The following is a 12017-nucleotide window of genomic DNA, read 5'->3' as shown; positions in this document are numbered from 1 at the left end:
TTTTTTTATTTTTTATTTTAATTAATTTCAGAGTTTGTAATTCTCACCAATGATGATGTTTTTGGTGTCAAACATTTTGCTGTGCAGACTAAAACGCAGGTTAAATCCAGCTTTTGTAATAAAGTGTCAGGCCCAGTTTATTGTGACATTGCTTTAAGTGAAAACGCGTCGATTTTGAGTTTTGTATGGTGGCCCAGAGAGGGTGAACACACCCGCAAAAGGCCACAGCGGTAGTGTGCAGCGGCCGGAAGAACAGGCTTTGTTTCTGACCAACACAATAGCCAATCTATGAACTACAAAGTTATGACAATTTCGACATGGTGACTAACTTTACTCTTTTGTGAAAACACATGACGTCATTAATCACAATCCTTGAGCTGCAGCATTTAGAGTTTCATTAAACTCTCAGTGTCTCGTAATCGAAAGAATATTGTCCTCCAGAAGCAAAACGTGTTTATCCGACCGCTGTGCACTAAACCGTGCATCTACTCACACATGTGCAGAGGAACTTTTTAATGTGCAGAAGCTATGTTTCACAAAAGTTGCGTTTTCCCCGTTTACACAGAGATGGACCATTTTCAAAAAGTTCCACCGTGGTAGCGAATTCAGGTCTTTAGAACTGAAGAATTCATCCAAACCATCAAAATGAAACACAAACTCTTGATACGGAGGATAAGTTGGTTACCTCTCTACGTTTGGCAAGTTACTGTGTTTGGACATTTGTGCATCTCTTCATGTTTTCTCAAAACCGACAATGATGAAGTAAATACTATAATATAGGTAAAAAATTGTTGTGTTAATCATAGAGAAAGGTGCCATTGTTGTGGTATTTCGAGCAGAAACACCAGTTAGTGTACTCGAGATGAATTTATCCTTAAAATATACAAACCCTCACACACGGCACACAGAAATACATGTTCCATTTAAAAAAATATGCTCAATGCTTTTATAATTATTTACAAGGCATTTGTCAGATATCAGTATTCAATAACTTATAGTGAATCTTGGGCTGAATCCTATTTAGCGATTTATTTCAACTAGAAGTGGTGACATGTGTATCAGGTTTGATATTGTAATTGCCTTCTATGGAAATATCCTTCAACAGCACTTTAACATTTGTGCCTTCTGGAAAGGATTAACATGTATACATTTATTGTATGAAAAGGAGGAATGAGACGAGCCCAGAGAGCCAGAGCTCCTCCGCTGCTAACGCAGCACAATCTTTTGAAAGTGCAGGCATGACATTTCCTTTGCTTTGCCCTAATCTTACTGCCGTTACAGTAAACCGATGGCTGGAACTGGGTCATCAGCTTCGTCTGTATAAACATCTATTTCACGTCTTTATGCTCCTCAGCCTCCGACGTAATGACAGTTTTTATATTTGCCGTGCTGAGGGCTCAGAAGCATCTGTGATATTCCCAGGAAGACAATCCTCAGCTCACACTGGGAGTGTTTCTGTTGATTGTTTGCAGAGGCATTCAGTGATTGTTTGGGGACGATTCAAACATTATCTGCCACGATAAGCTGAGATCGGCACGCCTGTAGACAAAAAAACTGAGGACTCGGGCTGATTCTGCGTAAGGGAAGGGAAATCTGTAGCAGCTACAAACCTGTGTAAATGTCAACACTGACATCTGCACTGACATGAGTAATGATGTCAATGCGGCTTTTGCGTGCGTGTTGGTGGGTTTCACTTCTCTAAATCCGAGTGTTTCCATGTAAGCGGCCAGTGAATTACAAGGCTGCATTCAACACATGAAGCACCAGGTTCACATGTCGGCGCTGATGGCGAGGAGCTGAAATCGTGAAAAATAATCTTTCCAAAAATGCTATATTTTGACAATGAGAGACAATGAGTGTGGTAGTTAGAACTGTTGCCTCATTATAGGCTCATCTCTGGGATCAGGTTCCGGCTCGGCAGCCGTCAGCATGCGTGTTTGCATGTTCTCTCTGTGTGGGTTTCCTCTCACAGTCCAAAAACATTCCGTTTGAGCTTAATTCCCGACTTTAATGTGAATGTGAGTGTGTGGGATTGACTGTATCTCTGTGTTTGTGCTGTGATGGACTGTCCAGGATGAACTTTGCCTTCGCTCACAGTTATCTGGTGTCAGCTCCAGCACCCTTTGACCCCCAAGTTAGATAAAGTAGTGAGGAAGATGGATGGATGAATAAAAACGGCTTAAGTCTGTCTGATTACTATATTTTCCAAGGCCACTTAACCACATAGCAATACACACTTTTTTCCTTGATGTTTACATTGTTTTAGTGCGAAAGCGCCATCAACAACCAGAGACACTATGTCCTTTCTATTTCCTCATCAACACTGAAAGTGAATTTCATCATATTTGGCTCTCGTGTTCATGTTGACTGAGGCACTTTTGGGAAATAAGCAATATCCTAAATTTAAATCGAAGCCCTTATTATTATTATTATTATTATTATCATCATCATCATCATCATCATCATCATCATCATCATCATCATCATCATCATCATCATCATCATCATCATTATTATTATTATTATTATTATTATTATTATTAGCTGACCTGATTATCATACATTTATTGAAATATTGCTGCAACCTCCATAATCAGTCAGTTGTTGTTTTTTTTGTGTTATTGTCAATTATACCATCTTGTCCCTTTAAAAAAAAAAAATGTCTGGCTTCTTATACGACCCACCTTAACACTCTTTACTACTTATACTCACCAACCTAATGGGATCTTGTACATCTGAAGCAAATTACCTTTTGTTCACTTCATTTTTGGTTAAGATACTTTGCTGTATGCTGACTTCAATCTACTAGAATCGATGCGAGAGTTGGGTGCTTGAAAGCTGGGTTTAAATGCTGTGATTGTTAATATGTGAGTGAAACTACCGAGAAAGACCTTGATCATGATGCTGTTCAGTTCAACAGTAACAAGCCTGTAGACAATAGATAACTGCTCCGATGATCAGAGGGAGAATGGCACACAATGACTTAACTAAAAAGCTTTTCTTCTGCATCACATTACATTTCACATGCGTGTGCAGAATACCCCATAGACATCGATAGAAATAGGGATTCCTATGTTGGGCTAAGACGGATGTTTAGATATACAATAATTTAAGGTTCATATATGTTTTGCTAACAAAAGCCAAACATTGCTGCCCTGTGTCAAAACAAAAATGTACAGTATATGTGTGCTGTGCGTTGAAGAGCTGCTGAGAAATAAGAGAGAAAGGGACAGAGGAAGGATGTCTTTCCTGGCGGTGTATCCTGTGTTCTGCTGACAGAAGCTGGTTTTTAGGAGACGAGTCGCTCAGAAGCCAGATTACTGACTAGCTGAGGACCTGTTTCCCCCTTTGTTCACCAGCCACAAGAATATATCAAACATTTAATGTGATTGACACGTTCTACTTGTAGAACACTGGCAAGAAATAATGATGGACCTCATTTGAGTTGTATTTTTTTAATATGTTGTCCTACAGGAAATCAGGAATTGCAACATGTTTTGTTTTGTTTCTTCCAATAAAAGTTGCTCATGGTTTCCCTTTAATGACGTGTCCGTCTGTCCGACTATTGTCAGATGATTTTTGATTGATGACCAACTGTTTCCTGTTGCATTTGCACACAAGTGCATCAGACGTGACACTTTTTAGCATTCGGGAAAAGGTTGTGGTTAAGAAGTTCTGCTTAGGACTACAGTTGGCAGAAGCTCGAAGATTTAGTTATGTTTCAATGCTGACAAGGGCAATCTTAATAGGAGAGAGTCCTCTCCTCAGTTTATAACAGGAAGGCCACAATCAGACATCAAACATTTCAGGGCGTGAATCCTGAAACCAGCTGCTCTACCACAGCCCGAACCCAAGATAGCCACTTATCTCCAGTCCATAATTGAGGTAGCCTTAGATTTTTATCCTCCCTCCCTCTCTCTCTCTCTCTCTCTCACTCTCTCGCTCTCTCTCTCTCTCTCTCTCTCGCTCTTTGCTTTTCAACTCCCGGCCATTTCATTCTAAAAATACAGCATTAAGCTGCAGGGCAAATGGCAGTGGCGGAAACAACGTCATCATATGTCACACACGATGACAAGCTTTCTATGCGAGGTAGTGAGCAGATTACAGTAAAAGTGTTGCTGTTCCACAAGTGTTTCCACATAGCTCCAACCTCCCCCTCTAAAAAAAACCAAAAAAAAAAAAACCAGGAAGTTGTTCTAGTCAGGAGAAATATTGGCCAAGCACCTTACCTACCCTCTGGCTTCCTGAGAAAGCTGGGAGGAAACTGCCAAACCTCGTGAAAGTGGTGACTTCAGCACATATTTGTGCCTCTCCATCGGGCCGTGACCACATAGCCCCCAGACTACCCCAGGCCCGCTCGCAGACATGGGGAACGAACCAGCGCAGGGGGCAGCCTCCAGATTGACTTTGGAGACATCGGGGGAATAGCCCGAGCGTGTTTATTTAAGTCAGCAGAAAAATACGTGTCAGCAAGCCAAAGTTTTGTTGGAAGTTAAAACCAGTTGTACTCTCTCTCAGATGAATGAATGAATGAATCCACACATTTTAAAGGTTTAGCGAATCATTGTCCGCCTGGTCATATACAGATGTTTAACACCATGATTTAAAGCTTTAAACAAAAAAAGAAGAAGAAAGTTTTATTGTTATTCTAATCATTGTATCTCTCTTCGAGGAAAATGACACAGTTTTCCTCTTATTTGAAACTGTTTACACTCACTTCACTCCTTCCAATTGAAGAACAGAGTAGTGCAGACTCAGCAGAAACCCCTGAGATCACATGGCAGATCACTGGGTGCAACAGTTAAAAAAACAAAAAAGAAGAAACTTCCTTGTGCGTTGTGCAAGCCATGTTTTAAAATATTCAAGACATAAAACAGCATTTCATACACTATTAAATAAAAGTGATGCAATTGTTTTCACTAAAAGTTGCAGCATTTGTCCTGTTTCTTCAACCAGACTACATAAACAAAGCTTTGGAACAGGAGCTGGGAAAAAGCAGATATCTGTTCAACGTTGCCATCTTGTGGAGAAAACGTTGCACACGCTCTGGAGAAAAAAAATAAAAAAATCTGTGCCATTTTCAAAATGTTTAATGAGGTGTTCAAATAGTCTTCCCATTGAGCTTCTGGCTCTGGGCCGATGACCTAAATGTACCATGGACTTCTCATACTGATGTGCTGCAGCCGTCAAAGGGGAGCTGTGTCAATATTTGCTGTTTGCTTGCATCATCCTGGAAACACACAAATGAAACAATTCTCAAGGAATAGAACGGCAATGACTAAAATAACAAAAACAAGCACGACTAAATGATTTAATAAATAAAGCAGTGATGTAATTTATGCACTGGATGGTAAATTGATTTAACTTATATGTGTTTTTTTTGTTAAACAAAGACAAAAAATGTATTAAATATCAAACTGAAACAATGTCTAATATTATTTTCATACTAATCATACATTATTTGTATAATATATTGGATGATATTGTGCCAACTCTCCAATATTGTGTTTATATTATTATATTATATGTTTGTAATCTATTATCTTATACAGGGTTTATATTATATTGTATGAATATTTTTAAAATATTGCGTATATCTTTACTATACACATTTTGTTATATGTTGTGATGTATTTTTATAGTTTTTTTTTTTTTTTACACATTTCTTTATACATCATTTTATTTTTAATGGTTGACCTTATCGATAAAGGGACATCTAACCAAATGTAATCTAAACACAATATTCATAGCAAAATATCTGCTGTCATCAGACTTCCTGTCACTTATGTTTGCCCTTTATATATTTAATTAGGGGCTATTTCAACACATAGTATCATTTTCATTTACAAACTGATTTAAGATTTTAATTAACCACACATGTGTGGTTACTTATTTGTGGGGGGGATATGTTCTGTTCTGAAATTTAATAACTGGATGAGTAAGATGTTTGGTAGTTTCCCAGCAATGAATCAATAATGCTGCACCTGAAATCCCAACTATTGACCCTTATGACAACAGCACGGCCTTTCAGCTGTCGGATAATCATTAACAAAGTCGAGCTTATAAGACAAAAAAGGGACAAACGAATTGAGGGTTGGTTGTTTTGGTTTTTTCTCCACAAAGGTTCATCATGAGGATTGAGGCTGCTCTTCAAGTGGGCTTCTGTGGCCTGTGTCTCACTCTGGCACTACTCGGGGAAGGAATGTATGTATATGTCCAATGAGGAGGATTCTGTTCATCACATGTGTATTTTTCCCCCAGGATATCACAAAAACCTTCTGTGCATTTAATATGTGCATTTCAGGAGTGTAGAACTTGCTGATCCACCAGCCGTGAACTGTCAATGGGGTCGGTGGTCACAGTGGAGTCCTTGTGATAACTGCACAAAAACCAGAGTGAGTCCTTGAAAACTTAAAAAAATACAAGATGTCTGTGTAGAAGTGAGGATATGACAGGTTGTGAATTTTTAATTTTGTATCCCAAATCATCTTTCTTATTAAAGACCTGTATTTAGAGTTCAGCAACAATTCATCCATCTTCTACAGTGTTTTACTCAAACTCTGAGGTGTGGGCTGCTGTAGCCAATCCGAGTTGACTATGGACAAAGGCAAAATACACTCTGTAGAAGTTCATCACAGGACAAACACAGAAAGACATTCAGTCAAACACACACACCCACACACACACACACACACACACACACACACACACACACACACACACACACACACACACACACACACACACACACACACACACACACACACACACACACACACACACACACATCTACACTAATAAGAAACTGAGAGTGCCTATCTCTCCAAGTAGAATGCATAGGGAGAAAATGCAAACTGTGAATCCAGGAGCCTATGAGGCAATAATGCTATAGCTACTACTGATACCTATATCTGATTCAACATGTTTTTACTCAGTCCACATATTACATACACATTTATTCCAACATCTCTGGCAGTAAACACGCTTTACCACATGAATCCATGAGTCACACTAGTAGGACTATTGCTTCACATAGAGATTATTTGTTTTGAATCTGGCTAGGGCTGGCCCTTCTGTGCAGAGTTTACAGACTCTTCTTTTTCCTCCCACAATCCAAAAACGTGGTTGAAGTTTATCGGTGTGTCTAAAATTGTCAATACCATGGATGGATGGATGGATGGAGAGCATTTAGCAGGAGACAAACAACAACGTAAAGCCTGAAACATTAAAACATAATTGAAGAGTGACATGACATCACTTATCATCTACAGAGGCGTTCTCGAACCGTCGAGAGGTTTGGCCAGTTTGGGGGTGAGTCCTGCCAGGGATCAGTGGGGGACAGGGAGTTCTGTATGCCTGAAACCAACTGTGAAGCTCCACCACCTGCTGAGTGCTCCGACTTAGAGTTCAGGTGTGAGTCGGGTACGTACCACCTTTTGCTCCACCAGGACTTGGCAGTCTCTCTCATTGTCAGTTGGAGTTTAACTTATGTGTCTCAACTGCTGAGTTCAGAAAATAATTTTAACATCCCTCCTCTTCAGGATCGTGTATCAAGAAGAGGTTAATGTGCAATGGCGACTACGACTGTGAAGACGGATCAGACGAGGATTGTGATCCTGAACGCAAACCCTGTGGCGACACATTTTTTGATACCAACGAGCAAAGCAGGACGGCAGGATACGGGTAAGAGTTTTAGGAACATCAAGTATTGTGTCACCTGCTGAGTCGTCAAGCGGGAACGATCAACGTCATTGCAAGTATCCAAAGTCAAAGAGAGACTGCAAAAAAAAAAAAAAAAGATCTGCAGAAAGCAGTAAGGCTCCAGAAAAATAACAAACTGCGGTTTATTTTATGAAGAGAGAAATTATTGTTCCATGTTATTTTTGTTTTTGTTTATTTTTGCACATGGGTATATACAGATGCTTTTAATCACATTCATCAGCAAGAAAGAAGAATAAAACTCCATAAACTGCCAAAGCCGTAACAATTCAGAGTAACTAATCTCAAATGCATAATTTTCTATTGTTGGGGGGGAAACTGGAGAAAGTACATGCATACAACATTAATATTCTAACTCCTACACCACAGGGTTGTTATTATATACTGTATTCGGCCTCCAGGTGATCAATGCGTCTACTTAACAGACTCACAGTCTTAGGTGCAGATCCTCGAATGAACCCCTTCTACAATGATTATTTCGATGGGAAGTGTAATCGAGTGAGGAATCCTTACACCGGGAAGAGTGACAGGCTGCCCTGGAATGTCGGTGTGTTCAACTATCAGGTTCGCCGGGACACTCTCTCAGTTCGAAAAACATCACAAACACACGTCAGCGAGCAATATCAACATATTGGTGCCCTGTTGTTCCAGACTCTGGTGGAGGAAACCGTGTCCAGAGAGATCTATGAAGACACACACAGCCTCCTGAGGGAGCTGCTGCAGGAGATGAGCTTCAAGGTTGATGCTGGTCTTTCGTTCAAGTTCAACCTGAACGAGCAGTCCTTGTCTGGTGCAGGTGCCGGTGCCGATGCCGGTGCTGGTGCCGGTGCAGGTGCTGGTGCCGATGCCGGTGCTGGTGCCGGTGCAGGTGCTGGTGCCGGTGCCAGTTCCAGCGTTAAAGCAGGAGCAGAGTATGAGAAGAAAACAATGATTAAGGAAGTGTCCGAACTCTCAACCATTCAGGTAAAAGTCTATTGGGAGCTCTTCCTGTGTGGCCAAAGCATCCTACCATGCTGCACGCACTTATGTGTCTTCCATGAAAACCTTGCAGAACAAAAACTTCATGCGGGTGAAGGGCCGAGTACAGCTGAGCACCTACAGGCTTCGCTCCCGTGAACTGCGGGTGGCTGATGAATTCCTGCAGCATGCCAAATCTTTGCCTTTGCAGTATGAGAAGGGGATTTATTTTGCCTTCCTGGAAGATTACGGCACGCACTACACCAAAAATGGAAAGTCCGGTGGCGAATACGAGTTGATTTATGTTTTGAACCAGGACACCATCAAGGCAAGAAGTAAATACAACCCTAATTTATTTGTAACATTTTCATTTTTTAAAGTTTCCTTTCATGCTTTCAGACATTTCCTGTTGACTGAACTGGAAAGTAATAAGCATTTATTGTCTTTGCTTTATGATCCTTGCAGATCTCACGGAGAGGAGAGTTCAAGAATGCATCAAACTTGGAATCTCAGCAGATTTCACCACTGACATAAAAGCACATGTCAATGTAAATAATTGTGACAAAACAGAATCTAAGGACGAAGGTCTGCCATACACTTTTTTCCTGCTTCACACTGATTAGAGATGCTTAATGATGTTAAAAACAGATGTTTCTGGACCTCACTCTTGAGGGTGCATGTTGCATGATTGCAGTGGAAAACTTTGCATTTTGTCTATGCTTTGGTGTGTATGAGTTTGATGTGAAAATTCGCAATATAAGTAAATTATATGCGTAAAAATGATGTGCAGTGAAAAAGGCTGTATTAACATAGATCTGTAAGCTCTGAACACAAACTAAGTCAATATGATTGTCTTTTCATGTCTTGTTCTTGTATATCTCTTGTTGGCCTACAGGCACAGTTGATGGAAAAGCCCTGGTGGATAGGGTGATGACGTCGGTCAAAGGAGGGACTCTTGAAACTGCTGCTACTATGAGGGCCAAACTGAATAGAGACGGACAAATGGACATTCAGACATACCAACAATGGGCCCGAAGCATTGCAGATTCCCCTGCACTGCTTAACAGTGAGGTAGGGATCACAGCCGTGTCCTGTGATGACGGTCTTTCTGGTGGGTCGGTTTACAACTTTGGTCCAGCCAGAACGATGGACGTGAAGATTTTATTTAAATACCGTACAATGTCGAGGAAAATTCATCCAAGGGTTTTTATTGGGGCTCATTTTTCAATTGCACAGCCAAAATACTGTATGTAGAGTTTCATTCCAAGCATTTAATTACATCATCAGCCAGAGCAAATACTCCCCAAACCAAAGCCATGGTACTTTTAGTAGATTAATCAGTTGCTCTCAAATTCCCATAAGTGTGATTATGTGTCTCCCTGTACAACGTTATGATGATAATGTGTTGCCAATCCGATTAATTTGGAATTGGCTCCTGTTGTCCACAACCTGAAGTGAAGGAGATTTATGTGTGGAGTTTTACATCTTTCATATCATTTAGATGCTTTTCTTTGAACACGACTCTTCGTCTTAGTAGATGATAACATTATACACATGAAATATAAAAATCTCTGTCTTGTTATGACAACACATATGCTCATATGTTCTTCTACTAGTGTGAACACTAAAACAAAACTATGAAACGATCACATATTAGCAGCACTTGTTGAGCCTGAGTGTCAAACTTATTTAAGCGAAAGGGCAACAAACAGTCCAATTTGATTTGAATCAGGCATTGAAATGATAATATCTCTTACATGATAAAAACAAAACCTCCAAACTTAGTGCAACCCCTGAAACCTCAAGGCAACAGAGTTTCCTCTTAGATTTTTAGCATGTTGAGCAAAAGCCTGTTAAATATCAGGCAACTGAATTTCTGCATGTTTTTAAAAACTCACCCTCGAAGTGTAGTTGAGGTTTTACTGCAGTATCTGACTGCAAACGGCTGTGCAATTTTTCAGTGATGCCTGCCAGTCTTACTAAAAAAAGTTGTCCCAATCCCCTCCACCTGCTGACAACTTAGGAAGAGCAGCTATTTCTAGTTAGAAACATATATATATATATATACACACACACACACACACACACACACACACACACACACACACACACACACACACACACACACACACACACACACACACACACACACACACACACACACACACACACACACACACACACACATAAACATAAAAAGGATATAGAAGGTATATATTTCTTGTGTATATTTTAGATGTCGTCGATTGTTATGAATGTTTCTTTCATATCTGCCAGTTAGTCTGCACACATGCCTACTGAGCAAATTTCAGTTAATTTTCCATACAGTATGTAGTTGCAGTTAAATCTTGCCAGCTGAAATGGGAAAAGCTGAAATTCACTCTGCTCATGGTTTTCTGCCAGAAAAAACAAAAGTGTGTGCATACAGCCCCTCTGTCTTGTGTGAAGGCATGCAGTAATTGCAAAAGAAAAGTTGTGTGATATTACTGTTTTTTTTTTTTTTTCCCCCCTTGGAAGACCAGGATCTGGCAAGACGAATAATGCAATCTTTATACACTTTCTAACAGCCAGAGCCCATCTACAATCTAATTCCACTGGACACGCCAGACGCCAACGCCAGGATATCCAACCTGAAACAGGCCACGGCCGACTATGTGGCAGAATATAACATGTGCAAGTGTAAGCCCTGTCTCAATGGAGCCACTCTCACGCTGCTGGACGGAAAGTGTATCTGTCTGTGCCCTCACCTGTTTGAAGGCTTAGCCTGCCAGAATTACAAGGGCGATAAGGCCAGATACCAAGGTACAAGTTGTGCTCAAGATAAGCGAAGCCACAATTTGCATACCCAGCATACCACAAGAGCCATCCTTATCATCCTCTTTGAGTAATTCTTCTACGTCGTTCCCGAATCTCCCAGGTACGAGGCCGACTGTGAATTCGGAGGGGAACTGGTCGTGCTGGTCGGCCTGGTCCGGCTGTAGAGGGGGAAGAAGAAGCAGGACACGCGGCTGCAACACAGACGGGCTTCTTGGAGCTACTTGCAGGGGAGACACAAACAGTCAGGAGTTCTGCTAAACTGATGGACGACCGTTTGTGTTTTCCCCGACGCAACCCAAAAAAAAAAAGAAAAAGAAAAAGAAAAAAAAGGCAGCCATGTTGGGATCGGAGATCAATGGAGTCAAATACAAATCTGTCTTTATTTTAGTTTCTGTGATTGAAATATGTGGATACACCGGAAATATACTTTATCACACTATGGAAGTGATTTTTGCTGTTTTTTTCTGTCTTCATGTATAATGAATATTCACATACGGGATAAGGAATGCTGTAGTGGAATTCTA

The 12017-nt window shown here is 40.5% G+C and overlaps 1 protein-coding gene across 1 annotated transcript; it reads left to right on the top strand.

The window, feature by feature from the left end:
* Window positions 1-6130: 6130 nt before the first annotated feature.
* c9 (complement component 9) lies at window positions 6131-11751 on the top strand (the record flags this gene model as incomplete). Its single annotated transcript, XM_080509810.1, has 12 exons — window positions 6131-6204; window positions 6305-6395; window positions 7272-7422; window positions 7542-7683; window positions 8145-8283; window positions 8371-8533; window positions 8624-8682; window positions 8771-9011; window positions 9142-9261; window positions 9572-9747; window positions 11244-11478; window positions 11594-11751. The coding sequence occupies 12 exons, from the start codon at window positions 6131-6133 to the stop codon at window positions 11749-11751; spliced, it is 1749 nt and encodes a 582-aa protein (XP_080365936.1).
* Window positions 11752-12017: the final 266 nt, after the last annotated feature.

Source organism: Blennius ocellaris, assembly GCF_963422515.1.
Source record: "Blennius ocellaris genome assembly, chromosome: 15".
NCBI lineage: Eukaryota > Metazoa > Chordata > Actinopteri > Blenniiformes > Blenniidae > Blennius > Blennius ocellaris.
The sequence above is the reverse complement of the archived record's forward strand: the minus strand, read 5'-3'. Positions and strand labels throughout refer to the sequence as shown.